Source organism: Aquarana catesbeiana, linkage group LG09 (assembly GCF_042186555.1).
Source record: "Aquarana catesbeiana isolate 2022-GZ linkage group LG09, ASM4218655v1, whole genome shotgun sequence".
In the NCBI taxonomy this organism is placed as follows: Eukaryota; Metazoa; Chordata; class Amphibia; order Anura; family Ranidae; genus Aquarana; species Aquarana catesbeiana.
In genome coordinates, this window is record NC_133332.1 from 51203909 (window position 1) to 51231226 (window position 27318).

The 27318-nt window shown below is 41.2% G+C and overlaps 1 protein-coding gene across 2 annotated transcripts; it reads right to left on the bottom strand.

Moving 5' to 3' along the window:
* Window positions 1–1325: 1325 nt before the first annotated feature.
* LOC141107159 (uncharacterized) lies at window positions 1326–26456 on the bottom strand. 2 transcript variants are annotated; one of them, XM_073597909.1, is made up of 5 exons: window positions 26147–26456; window positions 11839–12144; window positions 9797–9916; window positions 3822–3862; window positions 1326–2236 (listed from the first exon to the last, which is right to left on the bottom strand). In XM_073597909.1, the coding sequence occupies exons 2-5, from the start codon at window positions 12089–12091 to the stop codon at window positions 2123–2125; spliced, it is 528 nt and encodes a 175-aa protein (XP_073454010.1). In that variant the 5' UTR covers window positions 12092–12144; window positions 26147–26456; the 3' UTR covers window positions 1326–2122. The 2 variants fall into 2 exon arrangements, with proteins under 2 accessions (XP_073454010.1, XP_073454009.1); XM_073597908.1 differs by lacking the exon at window positions 26147–26456 and adding an exon at window positions 25838–25999.
* Between the last annotated feature and the right edge of the window lie 862 nt (window positions 26457–27318).

A 27318-nucleotide genomic window follows, 5' to 3' on the forward strand; every position in this document is an offset into this window, starting at 1 on the left:
GATCCACCTAATCGTCCCTCAATAAAAATAGATTTAAATGGATTTTTTCCATGCAGGAAGTGTGTATGCTGCAGAACGGTGAGGACAAGTAATAGGGGGATGAAGAGCATTACCAATTATGAAAATGAAACCTTTGAAATAAGGGAATTTATTACTTGTAACTCATCGTATGTAGTGTATCTTATGTGGTGCCCCTGCGGTTTATTTTACGTGGGGCACACTAAGAGACTTCTAAAGGTGCGCATATCTGAACATATTACCAATATTAAAAATGGATTTAAATACCACAGTGTGTCCCTCCATTTTAAAGAAAAACATAATCAGGATCCCAGTCTACTCCAGTTTCGTGGGATTGACATTGTATATCCGACCGGGAGGGGTTCAAATCGGGTGAGGGACTTATCCCAACGGGAAACTCTGTGGATTTTCCTTTTAAAATGTCTTTTTCCTAGAGGCTTAAATATAGAACTGGACCTCAACTGCTTTATCAACAATTATTGACCCCCTCCTTCCCCATATATAGATTGGAGATCTATTTTGAGATGCCCTTCCAGTAATATTTTTGGTTGGGGAACTAAAAGTTATATTTTCCAAGATTACTGCACTGTTGTGCATTTTAATCTGAGGGGAAACCCCATTTCCGGTTCATTAGAAGTGTATTGGTTTAGAGTAAAAGAAGGGGGCGAGAGTTTTATGGGGGGCTGTCATTTAGATGACTCCCAGTGGTACGTCATTAATCACACCCCCTTATCTTTTAAGACAGACACATTTTTTTGTTATTATTTCTATGTTCATTTATTTTTATTTTATTTTTTAAGAGTAACTATTTGGCTGGAGAAGCAATTTTACTTTGCGATTTGACAGTTTTTTTAGGGATATTCATATATCCAACCATTCATCTAGAGAGTGTGATATTGCTCAGTTTTAACTTACCTTATTTTACTAAATGGGGATTATATGCCGGTTTTATATTATTTGTTGCGGGGTACACCCTTAGCATGTGACAAATTATTAGGTTCACATAAATATGTATTTCTCACTTATATTGTAAACATTCTACACTCTATGTCTGTGTTTAACGCTCTGCTGCAATGTAATACTTGCGTATGATGCAAGCGGGGACACAGGGAGTGCGCAAGCACAGTGAAAGTATGTCCGCCCGTAACGAGAGCGGATGGTATAAAGGAGAGATTGCCTAGCCGTACAGCCAATCCCATGATTAAGTCCCTGTGACAAAACCTGTCGGGCGTGGCTGTACGGCAATTGAATACGTGTGACCTAGTACGCTGTGACGGAGAGAGCGCCACACTAGGAAGTGGGGAAGCGGTTCCAAGGGGCGGGTGACACTGTCATCAAAGAGTGTACTCCTTGGGTCTGCCGTGACCACCATACGCTGGGTCTTTCGTTTTGAGCTGTTGCTGTGATAATCTGCTGTGCTGTGTTTCTCTGCTTGATGTGATTTTTTGAGATGTGAGTTCAATGGTGGAAGAGTTTAATATTTTAAATAAATTTCATTACGGCACTACACTATTGGATCACTTATTATGGAGAGAGCACTCTTGTTGAAAACTCTGGATGCTAAACATTGGACCATCGGAGGTCATTATTTTACCCCCTTCTGTGTGGGTTAAAGCCATCAAGCCAAACACGAGAGTGTGAGGCAATAGGAGCTGGTGAGTTTGTCCGCCTAAGGGGAGTGGAATCACAGTCACAGAGGTGTGGTGGAAGATTTGTTTTATTGAAGATCTTCATTATATCACGTCACGGATTAACGTTGGAGAAATATACATATATATCACGATTTGTTCATCACCATTTTTTGGATTTTTTCACATTTTTGATTGTTCATTTAAAAGACTTTACACATATATTGTTTTTTTAGATCACTTATTCACACAATTGATCATACACTTTTCCAGGACACTGTATTATTTGGTGCACTGTGTTGTGGATTTATCACTGTTTGTGGATGTATCATTATTTCAATATTTATACTTTACAATTTCTATATTGTTTATGTAGATGTCCACTTGTGTATTCAGTTTATTTGGTTTAGCGCTGCTATTTGGTTTCACTATTGGTAGGGGCTAGTTCTCATTTAATAAAATGAACAATGTAAGCTCTAGTTGTTCCTCCTTATAGGAGCATAAGTGACTTGCTCCTCTGTTTGTATGACCCTTGGGTGGGAAGGCATGTTTCTTCTTAAAATTTCAGCATAGTGAAGATCTTCTGTATCCTGCAACAATGACATAGTTACATAGTTAGTTAGGTTGAAAAAGGTCCATCTGGTTTAACCAATAGAAAAAAAAATTAATCAATAGAAAACCAATGTATACAGAACTCTAGACCCACAGCTCATCCAGAAGAAGGTACAAAAAAACTCATAAAGCATGGTCCAATTCACTTCAGTGGCGAAAAAAAAGTCTTTCCGGATTCCCCAAGGAATTTGGATATTCCCTGGATCAACGATCTCTGGTGTTATTGCTTATAAATGTTAATATCCAGTTATATTTTTTTGCATTTAGGAATGCATTCATCTATTTTTTAAAACAATCAACTGAACTGGCCAGAACTAGTTCTTGAATAACTCTATTCCACATTTTCACAGCTCTTACTGTGCCGAAGCCTTTCTGTTTGTGGGGTCTCTTTTCCTTCAGATGTAAAGAATAACGGTAAATCACATAAATATACATCTAAATAAAAAAAGTCTTGTTTAGTCTTGGATGATTTAGGGAATGATTAAAAGCCCTGTTGACTTATACATTATCTGTACATTTTTCAGCTGCTGCACCGCAGTGAGCACATTCAGTGCCTCCTACATTTGTACATGTATCACTTATTCTAGTAGCAATTACAGTGCCGGGACAAGGTCATCCAGTGCCCAGGGCAAAGATATCAAACTGTACCCCCCTTTCAGAGCTGGGCTATTAGCAGCTCCCTTCTCCGTGCTCAGGCTGCTCAGATGCCGGATAATTGTCAACAATCATTGATCCTCCAGTAGCTTACCTGGTTATCAATACCTGCTCCTCAGTCCCGCCTACAGTCAGCCCCTTCTGGCTATTTAAACTGCCTTGTTCATGCCTTTCCTGCCTTTTTCCTTGGTCAAACATATCTGGAGATTCTCTGCTGTGTTCCTATAGAAAACTTTGTCTGGCTGACTTCCCTTCTGGTTTCTTATCCTGTTCTACTGCCTCCGACTATTCTGATCTCTGGCTTCTTGATTTACTGGCTTGTCTGACTATCTGCTTTGGCTTCTGATCCCTGGTTATGTTTTGTCTACGTTTACTGTTCTGTACCATTTTTACCATTATATTAAAAGGTGTGATTTTTACTGCATTTTCTGTTTTAGTATAATTCATGGTTCCTGACAGTAGGTGAAGGCAATGAGACAGAAAATGCAGTAAAAATCACACCTTTTAATAATTGTAAAAAATGGTACAGAATAGTAAACGTAGTCAAAACATAGCCAGGAATCTGAAGGCAAAGCAGATAGTCAGAAACAATTATCTGACAGCTGAGCAGCCTGAGCATGGAGAAGGGAGCTGCTAATAGTCCAGCCCTGGCACCCTCCTTTCCTTAGGATTAGGGTCAGGGAGCTCCCATCCCTGCAATAAACCATTTCACCCAGGGAATCTTCCTCTCCTGCCCACCCCTTGTCCTGGCCCTGAGAAATTATACACTGTTTCCTTATTAAAGTGTGAATTACTCAAATTAGCAAATTGTAGCTTAGTGTGTTATTGAATAAACAGATTACATCTAGAATTCCATTTTTTGTTTTCAATCAATTTGAAAGGTTGTGTGAATTTAATAAAAATACGTACAAATTGTCCAGTCACTTGTGTCTGAAAGCCAGATGCTGAACCTGTAACGTCAGCAATGAGAGAAAATAAAGTATACATCAGGGCTTAATAAAATAAATAAATAAATATATTCTGCATATTTTACAACAAATGCTCATTTCCCTACATTTTACTTGTTGATCTGACACAAATCCTCCTGTTTGGAATGACAACTCTGCTGCACTGAAATCCTTAGCAGTGTTGTCAGACCTGCTTACTGGACTATAGACCTCCCTCTGTTCCTAAACCTTCTCTGTGCCACTAAAAATGCATAGTTGTATTTCCTTCTCAACAAAACGTTGCTGCTGCCTGGTTTCCAAGAGCATGTATGCTCACTCTGTGTATAGAAGAAGAGCTCTTGAGAAACATAGTTCTGGGGGTGTGCCTATGTCAATAGGAATAAGCTCCCATCAGCTGCCCCGGCAAGAACTTTGTCTGGTAGTAATATTTTGTTCGTTAGTTACATACCTCCCAACTTTATGAGATGGGAACGAGGGACACGGATTAGCAAAAGTATGTAGGCATAGGACACATGATTAGTTAATCCCACAAGTTCTTTTTTTACCACAACTATTCCTTTCTATTGGCTTTTGAAATTTACAAATGCAGCAATTTAGAAATTGGATGAAAGATTTAGTTCTGGGAAACACTTTTTGAAAGATAGATAGTGTATTTTATACACATCTATTTAGTTCAGACCAAAATAAAGGACAAATGAGGAGGAAAGAGGGACAAAGGGACTTTTTTCCAACTCAGGGACAGTCCCTCTAAATCAGGGGCAGTTGGGAGTGAGGGTGTTAGTTTAGTTTATTTGGAACATGTAAATAAAAACCCATAAAAAATAAAAGAAGCAATCATTCAGTAGTACACAATCACAAAACAGCTAGTTACAAGAGAAGAAAATAAAAACTATAAAGAATAATTTACTTTACATATCCGAAAAGGAGTGGAAAGAAGTACAACCTCATTTAATCCAACCCCTTCTCCAAAACTAATAATAAATTATTCAGAGTCCCATTGCTATAAAGTTATACAATAATTAATTCAAATATCATATATTAATTACCAATAATCTAACTACACAATCATACACATATTTGCATAGATACATGCACATACATGCCCAGACCAAACTAAAGGTAATACAAAAAAAAAGCAATAACAATATTAATAAACAAACAATAAACACACAATAATAGTTCAAACACCTTAATTCTTATACCTTGTAAAAATCATCTCTTTATACCTCTCTTTATACATCCCTTTAATGTATTTTTATTATTGTCCAGTAGTTTATTATAATATTCTTTCTGTGCTATTCTCATATCACTGGAAGTTCTTGACACAGGAACAAGGTAAAAGTAACAATAACAATTATAGTTTGTGCTGTAGAGCGGGGGGTCGCCAACCTTTTCAGAATGAGGGTCACATGACTTATAAATACATGAATAAATAAGTTTTACTTGGAACTTTTTTGGAGTCTGCATCATATGATTTAGAGCAAAGGAGAAAGAACTTAAAATGATTGTAAACCCTCACCCTGTAAAACAACCCATTCAGTTTAAAATAGAAATAAAAGGCAAAACATTTGTGTATAGATATTATTAAAAAAAAAAAAAGCATTATAACTTTTTTTCCCCTTTTTTTTAAAAGGTGATCCCATTCCCTCTTCAGCTGCATAGAGAGGTGGGGAAGGAGAAACAGGAGGAGCACAATGATCTTCCCAGTGAAAGGCTGTTCAGGGTAGGCATGTAAGCAGAAGTCTAATCATTGGAGGAGAGCAAGCTGAGTTCCCAGCATAGCTACAGAACTGACCTAGTGTAATCAGTTTTTAATGGGAGATCAGGAGGACTGTAAGAAACACCAGGGATTTTACACAAATTTCACACAAAGGAAGCAATACAAAGTGAACAGTATACTTTTTCATACAAGTACATGGTACAGGAGGCACATACCAGGAATATGAAATGTTGGGTTTACATATTCCTTAAAGTGTTACTAAACCCAGGACCCTGCATTCACCATGCGGTCTCCAACAGAACATGGAAATGCAGTCCTTTCAGTAAATAAACTGCTAAATACCTTTTCTCATGAGCAGTAGATAGCAGTCTTGTGACTTCTATCAGTGTCCAGCTGAGCACTGATTAAAGCTTGTAGGAGGAGTTATTATTATTATTATTATTATTATACAGGATTTATATAGCGCCGACAGTTTAAACAGCACTTTACAACATTAGGGCAGACAGAACAATTACAATACAATTCAATACAGGAGGAATCAGAGGGCCCTGCTCGTTAGAGCTTACAATCTAGGAGGGAGGGTCAAGTTATACAAAAGGGTAAAAGCTGTGGGGGATGAGCTAATGGAGAAAATAGTGCAGTTGTTAGATGGAGGCAGGATAGGCTTCTCTGAAGAGGAAAGTTTTCAGGGCTCGCCTAAAAGTGGATAAATTTGGAGACAGTCTGACAGATTGGGGTAGCGAATTCCAGAGGATGGGTGAGGCTTGGGAGAAGTCCTGGAGGCGGATATGGGAGGAGGTGATGAGGGAGCTAGAGAGCAGGAGGTCTTGGGAGGAACAAAGAGGGCGATTAGGTTGGTATTTTGAGACTAGGCTAGTAATGTAGCTGGAGGCAGAGTTGTGGATGGCTTTGTAACTTAATGTTAGTATTTTGAATTTAATTCGCTGGGCAAGTGGCAACCAATGGAGGGATTGGCAGAGAGGGGGGTAGCAGACACTGAGCAGTTTCTAAGGTGGATGAGTCTGGCAGCAGCATTAATGATGGACTGAAGGGGGGATAGTCTATTTAAAGGTAAGCCAATGAGGAGGGAGTTGCAGTAGTCAAGGCGAGAGATAACCAGGAAGTGAATCAGGAGCTTTGTGGTTTCCTTGGCTAGAAAGGGACGTAGTTTGGAGATGTTGCGGAGGTTGAGGTGGCAAGCTTTGGAAAGAGATTGGATGTGGGGCCGAAAGGAGAGTTCAGAGTCCAGGATAAAACCTAGCACACTGACATGAGGGGATGGGTGGATGTCTTGACAAAGAAGTCAGGGGAAGAGGCACATGGGGGAGGAAATATTTTCATTCTCCTCTGACTGTCCTTTGAGGCTGCAGGCCCTGTGCCAATCACATGCATCCGCCCCCAAAAAAAACTCTCTAGCAATACACACCAAACTGGGCATAACACAATGGATTAACCCCTTAGGTTCCACAGTGGGTATAACAAGCATGCTTTACTGCATATACAGACTGATTTTACTGTTTTGGGTTTAGTAACACTTTAATTAAAATAAAGCAAAGATCCCCCCAACATCAGTGTCCCCATCAGAGTCCAAATTTACCCAAGCCTCCCATCTCACTTAGGAGCAGGGGTCTCCAAACTATACTCTACGGGCCACATCCAACCCACTTCAAGATTTTATCCAGCCCACACCTGATGTGCACAGAATGAAGATCCTTACATGAGGGGCCTCCCTCCCTTACACCAGTGTGCCCATCAGAGTCCCCCCTTACATCAGTTTTCCCATCAAAGCCACCTTTACATGAGGGTCTTTATCAGAGCCCCTCTTACATTCCTGGTTCCCATCATGGTCCCCTTTTACATCTGGGCCCATATAAAAGCCCCTCTTACGTTAGTGTCTCCTTCAGGGTCCCCCTTATATGAGGATAGGAAACCCACTTACATCTGAGTCCTCCTGAGAGTCCCCCTTTACAACAGGTTCTCCATCAGAATTCCCTTTGCATTAGGATTCCCATCAGAGCCCCCTTACATCAAGGTGCCTATTAGAGACACATCTGGGTTCCCTATTAGTGGAGACCAACTGATCTGGATCCTCAGTCTATGCACATGGGTTGTAGGAAAAAATCTTGAAGTAGGTTGGATGAGGCCTGTGGGCCATAATATGGAGATCCTGCTCTAGAGTGAGATGAGAGGCTGGGGGTAAATTTGGATCATGCCTGTATATACACTTTAAGTTATTGCTAGAATTTTGAAAATTGACAACTATTTGATTGGTTGCTTTTGACAAAAACATTTTATCTTCTCAATGTATTTTATGTATGAGGCCCTATGTAAGAGGCCCATTGTAATGATGTGTTCTTAACATTATTTTAAAGGCTAAGTATAGGATAACATTTTTTTTAGGGTTTGAATAGAATGGGGAAAGGTCACAACATTTGTTGTAATTTTATTGCTCTCTCTGTCCACACTGAGGTTATTTCTCTTAACTTTATGTGTGGTCCCCAGGACAGGAAGTTAAGGGAACCTCCTCAACAGAAACCCAGAGAGCAATCATAGTATTGAATGTCCATAGAGTGGGTAAGGGTTATGCCGCGTACACACGGTCGGAATTTCTGACAACAAATGTTTGATGTGAGCTTGTTGTCATAAAATCCGACCGTGTGTATGCTCCATCGGACATTTGCAGTCCGAATTTCCAACAACAAATGTTTGAGAGCTGGTTCTCAAATTTTCCGACAACAAAGCTTTTTGTCGGAAATTCTGAGCGTGTGTACACAATTCCAATGCACAAAATTCCACGCATGCTCGGAATCAAGCAGAAGAGCCGCACTGGCTATTGAACTTAATTTTTCTCGGCTCGTCATACGTCTTGTACGTCACTGCGTTCTTGACATTCGGAATTTCCGACAACATTTGTGTGACCGTGTGTATGCAAGACAAGTTTGAGCCAACATCTGTCCAAAAAAAAATCCACGGTTTTGTTGTTGGAATGTACGATCGTCTGTACGTGGCATTAGAAGTTCCATCAGGTTCTTGCTGTTCGCTTCACCTTTGAGGTTTCCCTTACTTTCTGTGTGATCACTGGATCATGAAGTGAGAAAATATCTCCCTAAGGAAGACACAAACAGCAACAACAAAAAATTGACAGAGGTTCTAACCCTTTCTCACGCTATCCAAAACCAATAAAAAGGAAAAAAAATCACTATGAATGAACTTTATCAACCTTGAATTCCTTGTATTAAAGGCAAAACTTTTTTTTTAGTTTTAGATAGTGTAGAGGGATTAGAACACCTGTCAGTTTTTATTGCTGTCTGTGCCCCTGTTAGAGAGATTTTTCCTCTCCAATTGTCCTGTTTACCACTATCATTGAAAGTTAAAGTAAAAGAAAATCCCAAATGTTTGGTTGTCCCCAGAAAAGTAATAGAGGGGAAATCTTCCAATAATGACACTAGTTCTGATCACTTAGGGGTCCCCAAGGAATTCCTTAAATTTGCAGGGATTTTCTCCCACTTCTCGTTTTGGCTATGGGACAGTAAGTGAAGGGAATTCTTCCAATGGAACGCAGATGGCAAACAATTAATTGGCAGGGGTTAGGACCATCCCTTACTCTTTCCAAAATTGAATAAAATGTTTTGCCTATAATTCTACTTTAAAGCGGAGTTCCACCCAAAAGTGTAACTTCCGCTTATCTGATTCCTCACCCCCTCCAGTGCCACATTTAGCACCTTTGGAAGGGAGGGGGGAGCTGAGACCTGTCATTGACAGGTATCCTTTCCCTACCTTTGGGAGGCCGGGCCATGGCGAAGTACGTCAGCAGCTCGGTTCCCCTCCTTGTCCCTCTTCCCCTCATGCCGGGCCAGCGAGAGAGCATGCGCAGTAGGGACCCAGTCATGAAGCCGAAAGGCTACACTGCCGGGTTCCCTTACCAGCAAGGTCGGCGGCAGCACCCGACAGCTGAAGGAAACATCAGCTGCGGTGCTGCCATCGCTGGACTCCAGGACAGGTAAGTGTCCTAATGTTAAATTTCAGCAGGTACAGTATGTGTAGCTGCTGACTTTACATTTTTAAAGGGGCAGGCGGACCTCCACTTTAAGTGTGAATCCATTATAAAGGCTAATGAAATGTACTTGCAGGTTGATTGGAACAATGTTTATTATGAAGCTGAAACTAAATCTTCACATAATGGCATAGATAGTAAAATAAACATAAAATAGACATACCTGCATGCGGACGCCTAAAAGTCATTACAAGAAAGGCAAAGATGATACAAGTCTGAAGCACTATAACGCCATACAGGATGTATGATTTTGTATCTCCTTGATTTTTACTTGTATCCATATCTGTCGTTAAAAAAAAAGAATATTTTAATTTTAGACAAATGTCAAATATGTTTGTGATTTTTTTTTCTCCTTGCAATAGGTTTATCTTTGTCATTTCATACCTGTAAGGCCATACATTGACAAAAAGTCAAAGTAGACAACCCTCCCACTTCATTAGACATATGTGGTTTGTTTAGTTCCGAATAAATATTCAGACAAATTTTTTGTTATTCTGAGATTCAGATATATCCAAATACTGGAATTAAAGTACAAATTAATTTAACAAATTTATTTATAAAGACGTAATATATTACAATGGCTAAATCTGGGTCTGTAGTTCATGGTCAACCCTTAATACCATAAATAATAACATATTATTAGATTTTTACTGCAGGAGTATATAATGAGTTTGGAAATTCTAGAGAAATGTTTAAATAACGCATTACAATTTAACTAAATCCATTCGATTTTAGTAGTCTAAAATGTACTGGAGACTTTAGTCCACTAAAATATGACTAAAACAATTCAGATGACTAAAATGCGACTAAAACTAAAATTGCATTTTAGTCAAAAGACTATGACTAAAACTGAATCAAAATTTCTGCCAAAATTAACACTGCTCCACTTGAACATAAAAAAACTAGAAATTCAAAGAATATTCAAAAAAATACATAGAACGAATTCCGAATACGAATTCACAATACGAATCCCAAATACGAATTTAAGGAATCAACCGAGTTTAACTAAACTAAATAACTAGATTAACAAATCTAAACTTAACAAAACAAATTTTTCCATCATGCAAATGTCTACACATCTTTCTGCCTGAATGGCCATTAATTAAGTACCAAGCGTGATGGCTCATTCAAGGATTAGACATGCTAAGTGCAATAAATCTCTCCATGCGCTCAGCCACTGCGGCTTCATTTAGGCAGAATAGTGGGGGCCTGTGTACATGTGATGTGTAGCATCACAGGACAGAGTATACAGCCCCAGAATCATAGGACAGAGTATACAGCCCCAGAATCACAGGACAGAGTATATAGCTCAGCCTCACAGATCAGGGTAGATAGCTCAGCATTACAGATAGGTGTATATAGCCCAGCATTACAGATAGGTATATATAGCCCAGCATTACAGATCAGTATATATAGCCCCCCCCTGCGTGGGAGGTCTGACTCGGGGCTCATTTTACAACTGACAGCAACGCCCCCCCCCATGGAAGGTCCGGCTCAGAGCTTGTTCCACTAGAACACACCACCCCCGCGCGGGAGGTCCGGCACAGGGTTCACTGCACTGACAACTCTCTGTGCCCCGATCCCACCCTATTCTGAAGCCTATTAGAGGCTATTAGAGCCTCTGGCTCTAATCAGGTGCTTCAAAAAAAAAAAAACACCCCGCCATAGAAATACATGCACCCGGCCTCATGAAAGGGGCGGGGCGCATGGATATGGAGGGGGCGGCAGGGATAGGGGGGAGCGCCCGTGTGCCCACAATGCATGGGCCACCACTGCAATCACGGCAGGCTATAGAATGTAAAATTCACCTTTACTGTTCATTACCAATTAGTGGAAAATCCATAGTATCGCAATTTATTTTTAAAAGTACTACCCAACAGCAAAAAGAAGCATGTAGGACCACCTTATAGGTAGAAAATGCCATTACAGTTGACCGGATTAGATATTTAGTCTAGAAACTGAAGTCCACAAAAAAAGAGGAAATTAAAACCTAAATATCAAGACTAAATATGGCAGCATCAGCATGTGTTGGTTAACCACAGAGCACGCCTAGTTCCACATTATAATGTAAATTATTGTTCTTTATACACAGGGCACTGTGATGACAAATCTCATCTCAATCTCTTAAAATTGCAGTTGGCAACAAATTTATCCACTGGATTCATTTCTCAATTAAAAGGTGCTAATCAAGTAATGATACATTACCTTTACAAATACATGGCTCTTTAACAACAAGCATTATAAAACGCTTTACTTCTTTATTTGTATTCTTCACAGCACAACAGTAAAGCCCAGAGTCTTCCTTTATCAGGTTTGTAATACTGACATTCAGGTTGTCGTTGGTGAACTCCAATCTATCTTTGTAACTCTTGTGGGTTGAGGTGAGGTTCTCATTCCCAGGAAACATGGTCCATGCCACAGAGAAAATATTGTCTTCCGGCTTACTGCAGCTTAGCATCACAGACTTCCCGACTTCAACTTTAATATTCTGTAACTCTTCCACATAGGTATCTGTTGCAGAAGAACAGAATTTGAAAGAAGCCACAATGTATAGATTAATAGAAAATCTGTAATGTACATAACAGCATTATGACATAATGTAATGTATACAGAATATATACTATATATATATACAGTTGTGCTCATAAGTTTACATACCCTGGCAGAATTTATGATTTCTTGGCCATGTTTCAGAGAATATGAATGAAAACACAAAAACATTTCTTTCACTCATGGTTAGTGTTTGGCTGAAGCCATTTATTATCAATCAACTGTGTTTACTCTTTTTAAATCATAATGAAAACAGAAACTATGACCCTGATCAAAAGTTTACAATTTACCCCAGTTCTTAATATCATGTATTGCCCCCTTTAACATCAATGACAGCTTAAATTCTTTTGTGGTATTTGTGGATGAGGCTCTTTATCTTCTCAGATGGTAAAGTTGCCCATTCCTCTTAGAAAAAAGCCTCCAGTTCCTGTAATTTCTTGGGCTGTCTTGCATGACCTGCACATTTGAGATCTCCCCAGAGTGGCTGAACCATGAGTGAAAGAAACGTTTTTGTGTTATTATTCATATTCTCTGAAAAATGGCCAAGAAATCAGAAATTCTGCCAGGGTATGTAAACTTATGAGCACAATTGTATATATATATATATTTTAATATATATATGTATATATATATATATATATATATATATATATATATATATATATATATATATATATATATATACATATATATATATATATATAGGAAGGCCTGTTTACTGGCCTGAAATTATGGGAGGAGCCCGGAGGGTATTTAACCAGACCACCCAGGATGGTCTGTGTCGGTTCCAGTGCTCATCACAGGGCTGACTCTTCCCAGCTCACCTCGTGTTCGGCAGTCTGTGCACTCAATCGCAGGTGCACTCTGGGTTTCGTTTCATGCTCTTCATCGGCGGTTCCCACTCGCGGTCACAGGTAGTATCCAAACTTTTTGTATCATGTTCAAAATCTTGCGGTTTATGCTTCCTATCCTGTACCCCCTTTCATAAAAAACCTGCCGGAGTCGTTGTCGCTCATGTCCCGACATCATTCGGCACAGACGTAGTACTCACTATCGGTCGTCGTAGCACCGGCTTAACGATTCGGATCTGGCTCACAAGCCCCATTGTCACCTTACATCCACAACCGATCCGAATCTAGTCGCATAGTCAGCGCAAAGATTCGGACCCTTGGCAATACAAACTTCACCAACCCATCCGAGTCCAGTCGCAACACCGGCTCAATGATTCGGATCCTCAGCATACACAAGCACTCACCAACAGTGTGCTTCTTTCATCCGACCAATCCGAGTCCAGTCACAAAACCGGCTCAAATATTCAGATCCTCAGCATACACAAGCGCTCACCAACAGGGTGCTTATTTCATCCGACCGATCCGAGTCCAGTCACAACACCGGCTCAATGATTCGGATCCTTAGCATACACAAGCACTCACAAACAGTGTGCTTCTTCCAGCCGACCGATCCGAGTCCAGTCGCATACCGGCTCAATGATTCAGGACCCTCGGCATTACAAAACCCCACCATCCCATCCGAGTCCAGTCGTAGAAATGGCTCAACGATTCGGATCCTCGCCAATCCAACTTTCACGGACCGATCTGAGTCTAGCCGCATAGAACCGGCTCAACGATTCGGATCCTTATCAATCCAACTCTCACCGACCGATCCGAAGTCCAGTTGCATACCGGCACGATGATTCAGGATCCTCGGCATTACAAGCCCCACCATCCAATCCGAGTCCAGTCGTAGCACCAGCTCAACGATTCGGATCCTCGCCAATCCAACTTTCACAGACCAATTCGAGTCCAGCCGCATACCGGCTCAAAGATTCGGATCCTCGGCACTCCCAACCCCTCCAACCAATTCGAGTCAAGTCGTAGCACCGGCTCAATGATTCAGATCCTTGCCAATCCAACTCTCACCGACCGAACCGAAGTCCGGTCGCATACCGGCACGATGATTCAGGATCCTCGGCATTACCAGCCCCACCATCCAATCCGAGTCCAGTCGTAGCACCGGCTCAACGATTCGGATCCTTGCCAACCCTACTTTCCCTGACCGATATGAGTCCAGTCTCATACCGGATCAACGATTCGGATCCTCACCATACAAGCACTCACCAACAGCGTGCTTCTTTCGTCTGACCTATCCGAGTCCAGTCACAAACCGGCTCAATGATTCGGATCCTCAGCATACACAAGCACTCACCAACAGTGTGCTTCTTTCATCCGACCGATCCGAGTCCAGTCGCAATACCGGCTCAATGATTCAGATCCTTAGCATACACAAGCACTCACCAACAGTGTGCTTCTTCCATCCGACCGATCCGAGTCCAGTCGCATACCGGCTCAATGATTCGGATCACTTTCTCACAGAACTCACACCATCTATTTTGTACCAATGCTGCGCACGGTTATTCCTACATAATCAAATTTCTGCTAAAAAACTTTCTTTTCGCCTATCAAAGGCTGCTTATTTGCAATCGATGCAAACGTTACGAAATGGCTTCATACAGCCACTCATCTCCAGTAGCAATATGGCTACTCAATCGTATTCTCTATCCCTTTCCCCTTTAGGTCAGTTAGACTACCAGTTGGTCCACCCTGCAGGTTTGGACAATATCTCCCAAAAAAAAAAAAAGAACATTTTTTTTTTTTGTCGAGGGCCTGCACCTTCACCAGGGGGCCAGCTGCCCCAAACAGCTCTTTGCAATCCCCCTTGTCAAACCAAAATTCCTGTGTCACCGTACTACAGGTTCCCAGTTGACTCAATCCTCAACCTCAAAAAAAAAAAAAAAAAAATTTTTCACTACTAGGGCATCAAGTCAGGTGCATAGTTCAAAGGAATCCCCCCTTGCTTTTCTCTTGAACACTTTTCACTACATGTTTTACTTCACATACACGATTTGACTTGCTCCCAAGGCGTTAGTAACTGTCACATACTTCTGTGCACTTCACTCTGTTTTCTAGAGCGATCCGAGATCCTTCACCACGCAAACAAGGTCGCCTAACGTCCAGCATGCTGGCAGTGCAAGCGTTAGCAGACCGAACATACAACAATTAACTACAGAACGCAACATTCTTACTTAGAATACCAGACTGCAAAATATTCGCCCCTGTCCGCCCTGGGGGCTCTGGTTCAGTAGTCTGTGCTGAGCACAGGCGACACCCGAGCTAGCGGTTACCTAGCCAGTCACCTCCTGGCTCACCTCGGTTGTCGCGCATTCTTTCGAGTTTTCTAAAATCACACTCAACAGCGCTCGTACGCAATCGACTGTCGCTATGGCTATCCTTCCTTGTCTTGTTCTTCCCGTTTTCCTACTGCCTCTCCATCTACCCAAACGCATCTATCCCCTCCTACCTTTGCAACTTGCCTTAGACATATGCATTGCCCTTCCTTGCTTTTGCCGACGCCACGTTGCGATGGCCGACAGCGATAACTTCGCCTCCACCCGGCCGTCACCCTTTGCGGGCACAGGAAGCGACGGCTCACAGTCTCACAGAGCTTGGACCATAAAAAAAAAAAAAATATATATATATATATATATATATATATAAAACGCTACAGGCAGCCCTACCAGGCACCCAGGCATCACGGCAGTATTTTCTTAGTGACTATTCAGCTGCACTCCTTGGTGACCACACTGTCAACGGGTACTCATTCCATGACTGTCACCACTCATTTAAAAAAAAAAAAAAAAAAAAAAAAACAGCAGCCAGACTCGAGGTGACCCTTATCTCACGCCTCCTAGTGTTTCTCTCCCAGGTACAAGACCCTGACTATATCCTTAAATTAGACGTGCCAGCAATAACGGATCTGCCCAGATAGAATTAATTTCTCATCAACTGGAATGGTATGTCAATGTTCATTCCGTTAGCATCTCCCTCTTCATCTCAGGTAGTCACGGACGCCGCAGCCTCCACAGGTCCTCGCATCAATTTTTGGCCATCTTTGGTTCGCAGGGCCATGGCCATCAGAAATCCTCTTGATTCCCGGCTTCAGTTAGTCCTTCTCTTTGTCCGAACTCTACCTCATTATTGCAGCAGCTCACGTCTGGCGCAGTATCTGGGCAGCACAAACACTGTCGTTTGCCACAGACAACTAAGCCACAGCTAGTATCATAAATAAAAGCAGGTTCAACTCACTGGCCATCATGGCCTTCCCGAGCAGGCTGGTGCAACTATCCCCACAGCACCAAATAATGTTCGCTACATCTACATCCCAGGCAACTGCAATACTCTGGCCGACGCACTACACGTTTTAACTTTGCGTCATTCTTTTCGCAGGGAACTTGAACCGACCCGACCATGTTTTATCTCACATTGGTCGTAGCTAACCTCGGATTAAAGCAACACCTTCACAATGCTACCTGCCTTGTTAATCTATCATTTTCTCACAACACCCTGAAGGCCTACCGTACTGCCTGGAAAATCTATGACAGGTTCCTATCCTCAGACCCTAGGGCAGTATCAGGAGATTTCCATCACATCCTGGCCTCCAGATCATCTTGCCACACACAGTTGGCATTTTCACACAATACCATCAGACTACTTAGCTGGCATCCAGCATTTCATCTCCTTACAAAATCCTACCAAACCACCTTTGGTTGCCACCCATGCGGTCAAGACTATCCTGCGCGGTAGTCGCAGACAACTCCAAATCAATGGTAAACGTCTACCTGAGACCAGCGCCATATTCCGAGACATGTCTACCATCCTGTCACATTCCCCTTTGGGTTAATTTCAGCCAGGTCGTTCAGGCAGCCATCTACCTGGCTTTCTGCGGTTTCTTACGCCCCAGTGAATTCACAGTCACCGGCCCCAGCAAGATGTTATGTAGACGCCACCTGACACGCCACCAAAATTATTTCATCCGGCACCTCATGGTGTCCGAAACACAACAGTCTGGTCCCGGTGCAGATATCATACTTCCCAGACGCGCAACGCCTGCCTGCCCCGTGGCCATACTAGACCAGTTATTAGCTCATCTGCCCGACCTCTCGGAGGGCAGCCATTACTACAGCTCCCTACTAGCCCTCTAAGCAGCAACCAGTTCACCAAACACGTTAGGAATCTTTTGCCCAACTTAGGCCTTGACCCCGGCCAAATTTTCTGGAAATTCTTTCACATTGGAGTAGCATCAGCAGCCTCACGAAAAGGGGTCCCGGACCAGGTCCTCAAGAAAATGGGCAGGCGGAAATTCACTTGCTTCGCTCGATACATTCCCAATCCACAAGCAGAAATGTCACGAGCCTTTGGCAAGCTTGCCCCGTAGTATGTCAGTAAACTTAAGGAAATCATTACCTCCCTAACCAAGTCTTTTTGCGCCCTTCTCTGGCATACCACCCAGCAGATCTGGGTTTACCATACAGCAGGCCAGGGCACACTACAGGTCTATTTTATGTTGTTAGTCTTGTGACGTGTTTATGTGCTTCATATCTCTCAGGACGGAGGGCTCCGACCATAAATAGGAAGGCCTGTTTACTGGCCTGAAATTATGGGAGGAGCCCGGAGGGTATTTAACCAGACCACCCAAGATGGTCTGTGTCGGTTCCAGTGCGCGGTACCTACCCACCCATTCCCCTTCTTAGGGTACTTCTCTTCAAACAATTTCTCTACAGAAACATCCATTACTTTCTTAAGGTATGCGCCCTTCTCTGGCATACCACCCAGCAGATCTGGGTTTACCATACAGCAGGCCAGGGCACACTTCAGGTCTATTTTATGTTGTTAGTCTTGTGACGTGTTCATGTGCTTCATATCTCTCAGGACGGAGGGCTTCGACCATAAATAAATATATATATATATATATATATATATATATATATATATATATATATATATATATATATATATATGTGATGAGCTTGCGTTCGGGCCTAGGCTTGGTCCAAACTCAGGTTCATCCCAACCCAGAAGTTATCGGTCATTGCTTGGACAGTGAGCTGTAGGTTGGAGATTCCCCACCCACCACACACACATATATAGGGGTTGGGCAAAATGATGTAAAACAAGTATGGTATGGTAAAAGAAATCATTGTCTAATATGGTGTTGGACCGCCTTTGGCATCCAAGACAGCCTGAATTCTCCTGGAAACTAACAAATATAAGTCTTTGATGGTGGAAAATGGAATCTGATACCATTCTTCATGCAAAAATCTGGATCACAATCCTATGCAATGTCCTTATGTCTCTTTCGGTCAGTTGACCATGTCGGCCCGTTTATGCTTATCAGACATCATTTCCCTGGAAACTGTATATGCTGTCATAACCTTTAATACTGTAACATTTATGGGGTTAGTCCGGCTTGAGGTAGAACACCCAAAAGATTAGCACCTCATCCCAAATAGTTAGTTGTATGAAGGAAGAGAGGAAAAAAATGGATTTTAACGGTGCTGACAGATAGTAATGAAAACCAATTAAATAAAATTTTTAATACTTTTAATGAGAATATAGTTGAAAATATATAAACAAAACCACTTGGGTCATAAATTATCAACAATTGGTGATACAGATGGTCACAGGCGAATATTCAGCTTTTAAAAACAATCTCTGTTTAAAAGATGATTGATCATTTATGACCCAAGTGGTTTTTGTTTATCTATTATTATAAAGATATATTATATTATAATATATCTTCTCATTAAAAGTATTACAAATTGTATTTAATTGGTTTTCATTACTATTTGTCAGCACCATTAAAATCCTGTTTTTTCCTCTCTTCCTTCATACAACTTTAATACTGTACCTTGTGACATGGCAAACAAATTGGGAATTTCAGTCACAGAGGCACCAGATAAATGGGTACCAACAATTTGAAAATCAGTAAGCTCTTACATGACTCCGTATTAGTAAGACATGTCATCATTTTCCCACATACAGTATTTGTGCATTTTTCAGAGTGTAATCTGTGGGTCGGATCAGACTAATGGCTCGTACACACTATAAGAAAATCAGGCGAACGTTTCCGTCCAAAGAATTTTCGGTCGATTTTCGTATAGCGTGTACACGAGTTTCGACAGTCGTTTCCAAATTTTTGTATGAATATTCCCGAGGGGACAAACTCCAAATTTTTTCTCGTACGGTAAAGGCCCGTACACACGATCTGACTTTTTGACAACAAACATGCAAATTAGCTGTTTTGGAGCAACATCCGATCGTGTGTATGCTCCATCGGGCAAACTTTTTCTGTTTCCATCGGACTTTTGTTGGCTGTGCGAACGCACAAACTTTCCGGCAACAAAAGTCCGATGGAGCAAAGTCTGATCGTGTGTACACAAAAGCATCGGACTTTTGTACAAACTACAGTACGCAGCCACGAGAATGTTTCCAGCGTGATCCGATCGCGCTGGTTCTCGGCGACAGGGTACTGTACATCTCGCGCTGGCTGCAATAGGAAAAACACATTTTCCTACTGCGACGGGCACGAGAGGGAATTCCCCTCTGGAGGAATACCAGGCCCTTCGGGCTGGTATTGATTTTAAGGGGAACCCCCTACGCCGAAAAACGGTGTGGGGGTCCCCCCCAAAATCCGTACCAGACCCTTATCCGAGCACGCAGCCCGGCCGGTCAGGAAAGGGAGTGGGGACGAGCGAGCGCCCTCCCCCCTCTTGACCCGTACCAGGCCGCATGCCATGTTGATGAGGACAAGGGCCTCTTCCCGACAACCCTGGCCATTGGTTGTTGGGGTCTGCGGGTGGGGGGCTTATCAGAATCCAGGAGCCCCCTTTAATAAGGGGACCCCTAGATCCCGGCCCCCCACCCTTTGTGAATGAGTATGGGGTTCATCGTACCCCTACCCATTCACCTAGGAAAAAAGTGTCAATAAAAAAACACAGTACACAGGTTTTTAAAGTAATTTATTAGGCAGCTCTGGGGGTCTTCTTCTGACTCCGGGTCTTCTTCTGACTCCGGAGGTCTTCTTCTGACTTTGGGGTCTTCTTCCGAATTCGGGGGTCTTCTTCTGACTCCGGGGGTCTCTCCGGCGTCTTCTCCCAGTGTCCGGATCTTCTGACGGCTCTGCTATCTTCTGCTGCTCTTTTGCTAGCGGTGGCCCGGACTTCTGGATTGTCTTCTTCCCTCTCCTCTTCTTCCGATGTTGACACGACACTCTCTCCAGCTGGAATGTTCTCTGAGCGCTCCGCAATGGACTTATATAGGCGGTGACCCCGCCCCCTTATGAGGTCAGAGTCCCGGGGCATGCTGGGACTGTGATCTCATAAGGGGGCGTGGTCATGTCATCCGATGATCAGGCCTCCTTATGAGATCACAGTCCCAGCATGCCCCGGACTGTGACCTCATAAGGGGGCGGGATCACCGCCTATATAAGTCCATTGCGGAGCGCTCAGAGGGCATTCCACCTTATTAAAGGGGGCTCCCGGATTCCGATAAGCCCCTCGCCCGCAGACTCCGACAACCAATGGCCAGGGTTGTGGGGAAGAGGCCCTTGTCCTCATCAACATGGGGACAAGGTGCTTTGGGGTGGGGGGGCCGCAGGCCCTCCTCAAAAGCACTCACCCCCCATGTTGAGGGCATGCATCCTGGTACGGCTCAGGAGGGGGCGCCGCTCGCTCGTCCCCACCCCCTTTCCTGACCAGCCGGGCTGTGTGCTCGGATAAGGGTCTGGTATGGATTTTGGGGGGACCCCCACGCTGTTTATTCAGCATGGGGGTTCCCCTTAAAATCCATACCAGATCTAAGGGCCTGATATGCCCCTGGAGGGGAACCCATGCCGGTTTTTTATTTAAAATTTGGCGTGGAGTTCCCCCTCAAGATTCATACCAAACACAGTGCCTGGCATTGCCGGGCATCCAAGTCAGATCCCCACACCAGTGTGGACCCGGCTCGCAAGGTGTCAATCTCGCCGATAAAAGTGGCGAGATTGACACAATATCAGACAACAATACAGAAGTTGACCAAAGGGTGGTGGTAAAGAGCCGAAAAACCACGTGATTTGGTGAAAGTTGGCTGGAAAAGTCCTGCCGTCTGTATGCAATACAAACTTATGGCCAAAGCCTTTTGTACAAAAATCCAAGGGAAAGTTTGTACAAAGTCCTATCGTGTGTATGGGGCTTAACAGAACAAACCATTTTCATTTAATGTGTACCGTTTTCGTACAATTTTCATAAGAGAAAAAGTAAAGACTGCGCATGATTAGAAACAAACAACAAAAAAAAGTCTTTGTCATACGAGAATATTCATATGAATTTTTGTACGAATTTTCTTTCATCGGTTCTGATTTGCTGTGAAATATCGAGAAAAATTGGAGGAACGTTTGCCCAATTTTCTTATAGTGTGTACCCCATTTAACATTGTATGTTGAGGCAAAATGAAAAAAAAAAAATATATGCAGTACATCTCAGCAACACATGCACATCTCTTTGTATTTTATTTTATCTTATACAGAAAATCTGATCTCTTAGAAACACATTCTTATTTTTCTATTGTGGACTGAAAAGCATTTTGATAGCCAGAGGGGTGTAAGCCCTGCCCAGTTTTTTTTTGCTAAACCATTCCACTACTCCCAGCATTTAAATGCACAGCAGGTGTTTCTGGGCTGTTTGAACCTGAAAAATCAGCTTTAGCCCTCATTCACACTGAAGGCAGCTTTGAAATCATGTGACCTTATCTGAAATCGCATGTTTTCAAAGCTGCATTTCAGTGCGACTTCGGGTCTGACTTAAAAGACAACTGTGTGGCTTTATGCACAGATGTCTATTGAAGTTGCACCTGAAATCACCAAAAACCATGCAGGAACTACTTTTGCAAAACGGTGGGGCGTCGCAAAGTCGGAATGGTGCCATTGCCGGCAATAGGCTGCGACTTGCTGCACATGACAAATTGCTACAACATGAACGAGCGCTTAGAGTCTTTGTTGTGATCTTTGAGGATCTTTGAGTATTAATAGTAGAGAGGTCAAGATGGTTTGTTTTGAAGCTCTTTTAATGCTTGTTAAAATAAATAATTTAATCTCTACAGTCTGAGCACAAGCGCACTTTAAAGCGGTTTTTACCCCCCCCCCCCCCCCTTACCCCCCATCTTCCCATTTGTTCCTAGAAGTCTTACAATAAAGTCAGATAATATCTCTCTCACATCACTCATTGCTTTTTTTTAAATTAAAAACCATGGTGTCAGTTAAATCAGCGATTTTTGGATCATTGATCCACAGGACATAAAAGACCATTATTGCTAACTGCATGTAATAATAATATTTAATACAAACAATCTTTTTTATTTTATATGCTTTATTTGCATTGTTCACAATTACATGTAGATCAAGCCATCCAGCAGGAGTGACAGTAAATGGGAGAAGCAATTCCATTTGTAACCCAAATTAGACCAATAACATCCATGATTATACTCCATTAATGGATTGTACCATCGTCTCTATTATGTAGATAGATGTATAGTGAAGAGTGTTTGGTCCTGGGACTTTACAGGTACAGAGACATAATTTTCATTTTTTAATAAAGGTAATTTTATGAAATTTATATCTCTGTAAAGTGGTTTGATAGTTCAGATAGTTTTTACCTTAATGCATTACCGCCAAAGAGCAGGTAAGCAACCTATTTGTGCAACTTGATTGCACAGAGCAGGTAAGCATTTTTATGTTATTTAAAAAATATCTTTAGCATTACTTTAAAGTGCTAATCCAAAATATTCTTCAATCTACATCTGAGTAAATGGGAGAACTACAACACTGCCAGGGGTGATTACAATGATCACCTTTTATCTACATTGGTTTATTATTTCTTCTTTTTTTTTAAGCAATTGCCCTGGCAGTGCTATAGGTTTTTTTTTCCTCAATTCCTGTCTATATCACATTGACCCGACAGTTTGATCTGCATGTTAATGTGAAGAAAAGCAAAAATAAGGGCATGTAAAATAACAAAGAAGATTGTGTACTAAATACTACCATACAATAATATGGTCACACAGATGCACAATTTTTTGTATACATGATATATATGAACATTTTTTGCTAACTGTTTTTACATTTGGTTTTTACAAGAAAAAAATCTTGGTTGATCCACACTATTGGAGTACTATGTTTCTGTTGATGGCCAAATGTGACATCAGAAGCAGATGAGGTGACTGTGATCCATTTGTTAATCTTATATTGGGATTGTACCATACTCATGCTAATGCCGCGTACACACGAGCGGACTGTTCGACGGACTAGGTCCGGCGGACCGGACTCCGTCAGACAATTCGACCATGTGTGGGCTCCAGCGGACTTTTTTTCCCAAAAGTCCTACGGACTCGAGTCCGGACGAAAAGTCCGCTCGTCTGTATGCTAGTCTGACGGACAAAAACCAACGCTAGGACAGCTATTGGCTACTGGCTATGAACTTCCTTATTTTAGCCCGGTCGTACGTCATCACATACGAAGCCGTCGGACTTTGGTTGATCGTGTGTAGGTAAGTCCGTTTATTCGAAAGTCCGTCGGAAAGTCCATCAGAAAGTCCGCCAGACCTAGTCCGTCAAAGTCCGCCCGTGTGTACATGGCATTAGACTGACCTCTAGGCTTCGAGGTCCAAACTTTCAGTAAGCCTTGCATTCCATTGTGAAGGTGGTGGTTCACTGGGGCGCTTATTGGAGTCTCATTCATGATAAAAGTCATCACACCTGTGAAAACGAAGTGATACATCCGCATCTTGGAATTATTTTGATCATTGTGGCGGAGGGCTTTATTTTACACTGTGGAGGATCTGTATTATTATTGTTTGTACATTTTAAGACTTTTTGAATTTGCTCTTCTGAAATTTATTGTTGCACTTTATATATGTGTTGTTTAATAATCCATGATATAGTTTCATCATTAACATATAAGCACTTTTATGTTGAGGAGTCTCACTACTGTTATTACACTATTAGTCTTAACTAGTGCTGAAGTTTTCATATTCCAACATTGTATATCGTTCTAAATTTAGTAATACATGTACTAATTATGGTATTATTGCATATTTTAGATACATATTTCCATTGCTGCTTGAAGAAGCCTCAATTTGCCAGCTATCCTTTACTGCAGTGATCTTTTTTCAACATTGAAATATACTGTATACGTAACAAATAACATACATGTATGTAGTATCAGTATGTTCAACAAATTGTATTAAATATGGGTAAAGGCAATATGGAAATGTATTCTGTTACAAATGTAACTTTCTATTTATTTTAAGCTATACTTTCCATATTTATGTATATAAAATAAATGAATGTCTACAAATTATTTGATCAATTCAATTGGATATATGCACCCTATGTGAAAGATGAGTGCAGCGCTCAAAATTAATCTCAAAGTGAACTGAAAAAAATATATAAAACAGTGTACATAAACATATATATGAAAAAGTGCACACAGATGATATGAGAATAAACTCAAGACAATACAAACAGTGTATAGATACACATAAGTATACACTAAAATATACAAATGTAATATACCTAAAAAAAAAATGATATACTGAGTGTCATATAAACAAATATGCAAATAGGAATTATGTGAATAATGTCCAATAATAATGTCCAAAGAAAAAGGAAACAGATCCTAAATGTTTGGAAAGGTGAACCAAACAATAATTGATAAATATCCAAAAATAGCTGACACTTGGACTGGGTAACAGTGTGACATAGAAAAACGTGCCCAAACTTGCCAAAAGGCTTACCAGAACGACTGAACCCAAATAGGTATACGCCTAATGGGTCAATCAGGCTTGTAGGGCTACACACCCAAGGGAAACTGTCACAATGGACACAACCTCCAGCCAGAAGACCAACTCCAACAGTGGACCTCAATTGGGTAGATTTTAGACAGAAAACCGCATGGATGGTTTCTCCAATGGGATATATTTATGAAAAGGAAGAAAAAGTAGGCACATAGTGTAATTCAGTTTAAATCAGAAGTTATTCATTGAAAAAAAAGGAGGAAATACACTCACATTTTGGTTGATAAAAAAAGCGCTTAAAATAAAACAGTGACTTCAGCAGAGCGTCCCTGCTTCCTTACATTGTTTGTAGACAGCGTGGTATATTTGCTTTGCTTTTTCACATCGATATATGCACCCTAAACAGCCCCTCTTTCTTCTGCCGTGGCTGTTCCTAAGGAGAATCCTTTTTGTGTTTTATTATATATTGGTCATTCTACTGGCAGCTGGTTTATTTATTTTTGTTTTTTTTTTTATTTCCTTTTTAACACAAATATTACGTCTCATATTTTTATCTAATGTTATCTCATGTGATCTTCATGTGAACTATTTTTATTTTGTTTTCTCTGTTTCAGGAGACACTTTAGAAGTAGATCCAGGAAAATTATTTGCTATGATTCCTAAAACAAAAACAGTTCCTACAGGCTGATGAAAATGAAATCATTAGCAATTTATCTGCATTGTTTGTGGTTCTATGGCTACAGATACACTGTATCTAAACCCAAAAACGAAACTTAACATATTGATTCTTCAGTGTATATATTAAATTTAAGGTACCCCTAGACAATTGTGAAATATCATTCAGTATGGATGATAAAGGAACCCCCAGGAGAAGAGTAATCCCCCCTACTGTTTAGCTAACTTAAGTGCCCTGGTACCATTATCAGTACCCAATTAGAATAAATAATCCTAAAATACATCCTTGATAGTGGAAGTTTTATAGTTTCTTACCTTTTTGTAGGACAAGGCAGCAAAAGAATAAAGGAAATATGTAGATGAACAGAAGGAGCTTCATTTTCCCAGACAGAGTGGTGAAAACTGTTAGAGATTTACTGTGGTCTCATTATTGTGAATTTTTCTTGACAACCTCCAGCCAAAACCCTTCCTCTTCCACACTCACCATTTGCTAAACTGGTGACATCATGGAAAGTGTGGTAAAGACAATGTAACACCAAGCCTTTAGGGCAAAATAAATTAAGACTAAGCTCAATGCAAACTGCTAAAGACACATTTGAAATATACACTGTGCATCTGCATTACCTGCAATAATTTGTGATCCTGTTCAATCAGCCTTGTGATATGGACACCCCTATGAGACATCACAGCTTGGTTATTGACCTGCACTGCAGTCTTGATGCTTCAGTTGGTTCAAGTTATACCTCCAGCCTGCAAGTTGGATAGTGATCCTGCCAGAAATGTTTCTAAAATCCTGTTTTCAGCTGCCAACTTAGTGCCTCTAAAAATCCTAAGCAGTGTTAGCAGCCCTGACCGTTGCTTCTCTGTGGACTGCAGAACATTTCCCCCTAATGCCATGTAAATGAGGAGATGGTGAAATGTTCTGTTGTCCTGTCCTTTGGTGACAACACGAACCTAAAAGAAGCAAAACAGTGAATAAGTGTCACCACCCTATACAGGAACTGTGTTATTGGCAGAAACATGAAAATTAAGAAAACAGGAAACTACAGTAATGGAGCCATGACATCTAAGGACCGATAGGCTGCAACATGTTTATTATATCTATAGTGGTGTGTTTAGATACATTTAAGATAAATTGAATGGATGTTTTGACTACAGACTATTTGCAGCAAACATACATGGTTAGGCAAAGTAGTTTCATAGACAGCATTAGAAGTTTCATCAATTTCATTTGTTGACTGTAGTTGCTCATAATTTTTTTTTTTTATGAAAATGTAATTGCTTTACGATGAACAGGAAAAATACAAGTAGATAAGTTTGGTAAGATAACTTGATAACAAGAATACCGTCAATATTTATGGGTTCATGCACACTGCAGCTCAAAAAAAAGCTGCTTTTACAGTCATTTGAGCTTTTAGTTCTCTGCCTAAAAGCTTAAATAAGATTGTGCTTTTTTGTGCTTTTTTGTGCTCTTTTGCACATTTTTATTGAGTTTATTTTAGCTTATTCAAGCTCTTTGAAGCATAAGCGTTCACAAACCCTCAGCTTGTTTTTCCTTTTTTTGTGTCTGTTCGTGCTTTTTTGATCTTTTTTTTCTTTTCAGGGCACTTGGGCATCTTTTCTGCTTGAAAGCCCCTCTTAAAAAAACACGAGTTTGGTGGGGGGGGTGTTCTGCCTGTAAGAGCATATGCCTGTGAACTCCTAAAAAAGCCATAGTGTGCATGGACACATTAACTAACATGAAGGGAAGTTTCCAGGCAGAAAAAGAGTAAGAGCTCAAAAAAGCTCAAAAGCCT

Excerpts from the sequence above, each read along its gene's own strand:
- LOC141107159 (XM_073597908.1), bottom strand. The coding sequence starts at position 25,901 with ATGAAGCTCCTTCTGTTCATCTACATATTTCCTTTATTCTTTTGCTGC. Across the intron at positions 12,145-25,837 it reads CTGCCTTGTCCTACAAAAAG|ATACCTATGTGGAAGAGTTA; the intron begins GTAAGAAACTAT and ends CTTCTGCAACAG. Across the intron at positions 9,917-11,838 it reads AGAGCCATGTATTTGTAAAG|ATATGGATACAAGTAAAAAT; the intron begins GTAATGTATCAT and ends TTTTAACGACAG.